The following is a 5,524-nucleotide window of genomic DNA, read 5'->3' as shown; positions in this document are numbered from 1 at the left end:
GCTAATAGAGGACTTTAGTGCCGGTGGTATCAGAATGGGCCTCCTATAGGGGTATCGTTAGACAACCTCTCAACCTATCTGCCTTGGGTGGGAAAGTTAGCAGAAAGTTTTTTTTTGTAAATAAAAAGCAATACAAAACTTAGAAGAATTAAAATAATATTAATATATTAAATTCAGATAACGAATTATTTAGCTCAAAAAGTTTATAACGGTGTAAGCGTATTTCGACGAACACCAGCATTCAAATCAAATTCGACAGCACTCAATCAAACCCACGCGCAATGTTTTGGCTCTGCAGCGTGTCACTCTCATTATTCGATTATCGTTTAATCGCTATAAATGCATTGATTTACGATTTAATTGCGACGGAAATTGCAAACGCGAATGCGCACATTGTTATTGCGGCCAATGTCATGACAGAATTTGACAAATCAGCAGCACGCGCTGCCACGACACCAGAAACAAAAACAATACCACCAACCGGTGCCGAGCAACAAAGAGTTGCACACGAAATGTCTATTAAAGGGAAAGCAACAACAATGAAAATACCAACAACAAACACAATAAGCACCAATAACAACACAGCTGACGTGGCATTTTTCGGCCAAAAACTGAGTGATTACAGCGATGACGATGAAATAAGTACGAACAACAGCAACAGCAACAACAAAAGCAAAATGACACGAGGAACAAATGGAGCAAACAACAACACAGCACTACAAGTAGCGCTATCAGCAAGTGCCAACGTGCCGTTTGTTTCTATTGCTGCAGCAAGGCCACTTGCTATGAGCGCGCACAATGGTACGCATGCCAACAACAAGGCGACCGTTATGCCAACAATAAATGAACGCGTTGACAATTTTCGCAATGACAAAAAGGAAACGAATGTGTGGACAACAACAACAGCAGCAGCAGCCGCAGTAAAGGTCGAGCGAAGTATGGTAGCACCAATAGGAACAACAAAAACAACAACATCAGCAACAAGCAATGCGGCGACGTTAGCAATTTCAAAGCGCCCAGCAATAAAATCGACAGCAATGCATTTGACGACATCAGCGTTGGCCACGGCATCGGTAATGACAGTAAAAACTACCGTACAAGCAACAACAGCTGCAACGCCAGCTGCAACAACAACTACAAACGCACAAGCTGCCAAGTCAGCAATAGAGCATGCAGCAACAGCCGAAGCGCATGAAACAAGGTCCAAATGGGCAACAGCATTAGCAACAACAACAAAAACACTATCAACACCAACAACAACCGTGCGTATAATCCATGCAACAGCAGCGTGGCCAACATTGCGCAGTCATGATTTATTATCGTCAACAAATGGGATGCCAAATTGTCGGAATGCAACGTGTGTGTGTGTGCGCACAGAAAAATCGCATGCTGCAACAAATATTAATACAGTAATAGCAGCAACAACGACAGCAACACCGTTAGCGCCGACAACGCGTATACCAATAACGACCGCCATGGCATCGGCAACAACATTATTGCGCACATCAACGACAGTGGCGAACACAACGCTACAAACCACAAAGGCGGCGACTTCTGTGCGGCATGCAGCAGCAACAACTGCAAATAAAGGCGGTGCGTCTGCAGCATATGCAGCGGGCGCGGCTGGCAGCACAACTGGTGAAGTTGCAGCTACGCCAATGAGGTCTCTAATGCCTTGTCCCACTTACAGTTCACCCGCTACGCCTGCAGCGCCAGCAATGTCAACAACAACAACAGCAACAGCAATTCATACAGCTAACATAACGGATAGTGCAGCTGGAAAGTCAACAGCGGGCCCATTGCAAACGCAGTGGCAACGCATACTGTCGCGTCGCAAGCGTTATCTGGCCTTTCCGGAGGGAACATCATTCACCGTATGTGGCAGCAAATTTTTATTGCTTTATTAATGATTGGTTAGGGAATTATAATGCGCTGAAAAATGCTTGTCTGCCAACATTATAATTACACACATGCTTTGAAGCGGGCATATAAAGGGTGTTTTTTTAGCGCTTTAAAACTTTGTTACCAAAATTGCCGATTCTTTTGTCCTTATCACGCAAATTTCATAGCATTTAGTACTGGAAGGCAATGTGAGACTGTGTCTTATAAAGACCAACCTCTCGCTGCTGTCCAATTTTACGGATCTTCAGATTCGTCGTTCATATCTCGATGATAGCTCACTGATTATAATGGTTTCCATTGGATACACTACAGCTGGTTTATTAGCTTTTACAACTCACTTGACGTAGTAACAGAAAAAATTGTCTAATCTTATGTAAAAAAAAAATTAGTCTAAAGCAGTCAAATCGTATGATCTGGCTGACCACTCTGCGTTATCTCAAAAAGGTATGGTTTCACGAATTAATTTCCACCATTCTGATGGAACAATTCTATTTTGCAATTCTTCTTCTTTATTGACGTAGACACCGCTTACCCGGTTATAGTCGAGTTTACAATAGTGCGCCAGTCATTCTTCCTTTTTCTTTTTTTTTGCATCCAATGGAGATTCCAAGTGTAGTCAGGTCGTTCCCCACCTAGTCTTTCCAACGAAGGATGGTTTTCCTCTGCTTCCTTCGGCGGGTACTGCACAGAGCTGGAGTGTTTTCATTCATTCGTACGACTCCAGCGTAGCTGCTGTCTTTTAATATGCTGAACTAAGTCAATGTCGTCAGATATCGCGTACACATCATCGTTTCATCGACTATTCGACGTTGCCAATCCGCAAAGGCCAATAATTCTTTGAACCTTTCTCTCGAAAACTCGCAACGCCGACTCATTAGATGTTGTCAACATCCATGCCTATGCATCATGTAGCAAGACGGGTATGATGAGTGACTTGCAGAACTTGGCTTTTGTTCGTCGAGAGAGGGCTTTATTTCTCCTTTGCCTACCTGCTGACGTTTTTTTTTGGTGTTAACACTAGTTGCAAGATAGACGAAATTATTTTCGACTTCGAAGTTATGACTGTCAACAGTGACATGGGAGCCAAATCGGGAGTGCAAAGATTTTAACAGGAGAGATTTGGTCTTGCCGTCGTTCACTACTAGATCCATCGCCAGGCTAGAGAAAGCAGAACTAATAGCGCGGTTGTTGAGGTCAATGATATCAATATAATCACAATTGAAGAAGCCGCACGATAGGGAGTCACTTTACCCGAAACATTGTTTGGTATCAAACGGCTCGGAGAGGTCCTTCCCAGACGGAGATTATGGTATTAATCAACGTCAGTTTACACAGCCGTATTAGTATTGTGGGGATCTTATCCGAGGCTGTTTTCTTATTTTCAGTGCGGGTGTTTTTTAAAGGTCCCAAACCCAGCGCACAACCCTGGGCTTTAGCTAACTTTAGCTCGTCTTCAAACGGATGTTTTTCGGCTACCCAGACGATACTTGACCTAAGACCTATATGTAAAAGAATCGTTTCTGGTCACTCCCAAGTGAATGTCGGTCAGAGAGTTTTCCTCACTTGGGTGGACTTTTACATACACATGACTCCATCATCCGAATTCGAGTTGAAGCATGTTCCATCACTTAGAGCTATTTTTGTTTTTTTGGTAAATTACGGTGCTTTGATCTCTCTATCCCTTGACTACGACACAAAAAACCGTACGCGTTGAGTAATTTTTACTATCATTTTCCATTTTAGAACCCAAAATTTGCAAGAAACAGGCTCTAACTCTACAATACAAGAACGTGGCTTTGTTCGAACTGTTTGTACGGCAGCGATATTCTATAGTCTTTGAAACTATACATTTCGCTCGGATATTCGACCATAATTCCATTTTATCTGGATATTAGCAATCCCAAAGAATATCTTCACGAATCTTCAGCCTCCATCTTGATCTTAGTTATATACATAGACCGAAGCCAAAGAAGTTTTGAATGTATACTAAGTGCTGTATAAGTTTGTCCGGGCTAAGCTAGCTCTAAAAAATCACCCTTTATATTATACGTACCGAACTTTAAATGTATTTATTCACTCGTGTGCAAAGTTTGAAAACAGATTCGTATTTATTTTCAAACTCTTCGCATTCTTGTGGCCTTTGCGTGACACAGAAACCGTGGCATGGCAACATGCTGCATTATTTAAGAAATTTACACAACGGGAAACTGAAATAAATTCAACTTTACTAAATATGAAGTTTGGTGCTTTTGGAGATTGCACTGGTTTATAAAATTTACATTTTATTTCCGTACCCTCAAAACAAGGTCGTCACTATTAGCAAAGAACTCAAACTTTCTTTTATTTATTTTCCTTCCAAATCTTGCGAAATACATTTTTTTTCACTAGTAATTCCTTAACCTCAAACTCTCATATGGTCTGCGCCACGTCAACTGAGCATAATCGTTCACACTTTTAGACATCGGTCTGCATAACAATCGGCATCATTGGTAATCCTAATTACAGTTACATGAGTTTTGGTTTAAATTTTGGCATTGGATATGATTTGCCCAACGCCACATGGGTACTTAATCAACTGCATGGGCTTAGCCGACGTCCGTTGCCGATGGCTGTGCATCACAGACGCAGCAAGCGTGCCATCTATGAGCGTATCGCCGAAGCTGTGAACAAGTAAATGAAAAAATTACACTCTGTTTATAGTTTGGCTTGCTTTTAATTGCAATTAAAATACAAATTCTTCTGATTTATAAGAGAATTACTAAATTTATTACTCTTTTCCTACCTGCATGCAGCATGGGCTATAGCGGACGTGACTGTGTGCTTCGTGCTTTGTGTGAGAGTCGTCAGTATTTTAGCCGCACCAAAATGGGCATGATTGGTGAGATTCTGCGCGTGATATTTAGGTGAGTCGGTTTTTGATTATTTTCAGTTGGTGAATGCAGATTTTTTAATAAAAATATTTGCATGCAGTTTACCCAAGCAACGCATATTCAGCCGGGAGTTGCGTGAGGATGCCGACATTGCCGCTTATGACCATGCCTACCGCAAAGCTGATTCGCAGGACTGCGTCGCGCAGTATGACTGTCCGTTTTCACTACTTGAATTGGCATTTGGAAGGTATTCGACGCCATCTGAAGACTTCTATGGCGAATCTGGCATGTGAAAGGCAACACTTTCGGCATTGGAAAATGGTTTAATCATTATTTAATAGTTGCATAAAGGAATTGCCGAATTGAAAGAAAATAAATATTAACCGCTACTCTTGTCAGAACTTCGCTCCATAATTCTGTTATTTTATCATGCATTTGAATTCTGAAATAATTCGCTCCAAAATGTAACCTCTTCTGAATAAGCCATGAATAGGTTCGCATGTCGAGGAATGAATATTATAGATCTCTTGTGCAGTCAACTTTAATTTCAAACAAAACAATAAAAAATGTTAACTTCGGTTGCAACGATAGATACCTCGTCAGAAAAACTTCCATAAAAGCCATGACATGACAACTATACACGAACGCAATTACCCTATATTAGTCCAACAACGGCCTCTCCGTGTGCAAAATTTCAGATTGTTATCTCAAAAACTAGTTCGCGTATGAAGTTGAGATCGACAGATAGACGG

General features: G+C 41.4%; 1 protein-coding gene across 1 annotated transcript; it reads left to right on the top strand.

Moving 5' to 3' along the window:
* The first annotated feature begins 232 nt into the window (after positions 1 to 232).
* On the top strand, positions 233 to 5,160 carry LOC120782315 (serine-rich adhesin for platelets-like). Its single transcript, XM_040114531.1, has 4 exons — positions 233 to 1,874; positions 4,361 to 4,572; positions 4,695 to 4,805; positions 4,873 to 5,160. Exons 1-4 carry the CDS (start codon positions 282 to 284, stop codon positions 5,063 to 5,065), a joined length of 2,109 nt encoding a protein of 702 aa, XP_039970465.1. The 5' UTR covers positions 233 to 281; the 3' UTR covers positions 5,066 to 5,160.
* Positions 5,161 to 5,524: the final 364 nt, after the last annotated feature.

Source organism: Bactrocera tryoni, chromosome 1, assembly GCF_016617805.1.
Source record: "Bactrocera tryoni isolate S06 chromosome 1, CSIRO_BtryS06_freeze2, whole genome shotgun sequence".
In the NCBI taxonomy this organism is placed as follows: Eukaryota; Metazoa; Arthropoda; class Insecta; order Diptera; family Tephritidae; genus Bactrocera; species Bactrocera tryoni.
The sequence above is the reverse complement of the archived record's forward strand: the minus strand, read 5'-3'. Positions and strand labels throughout refer to the sequence as shown.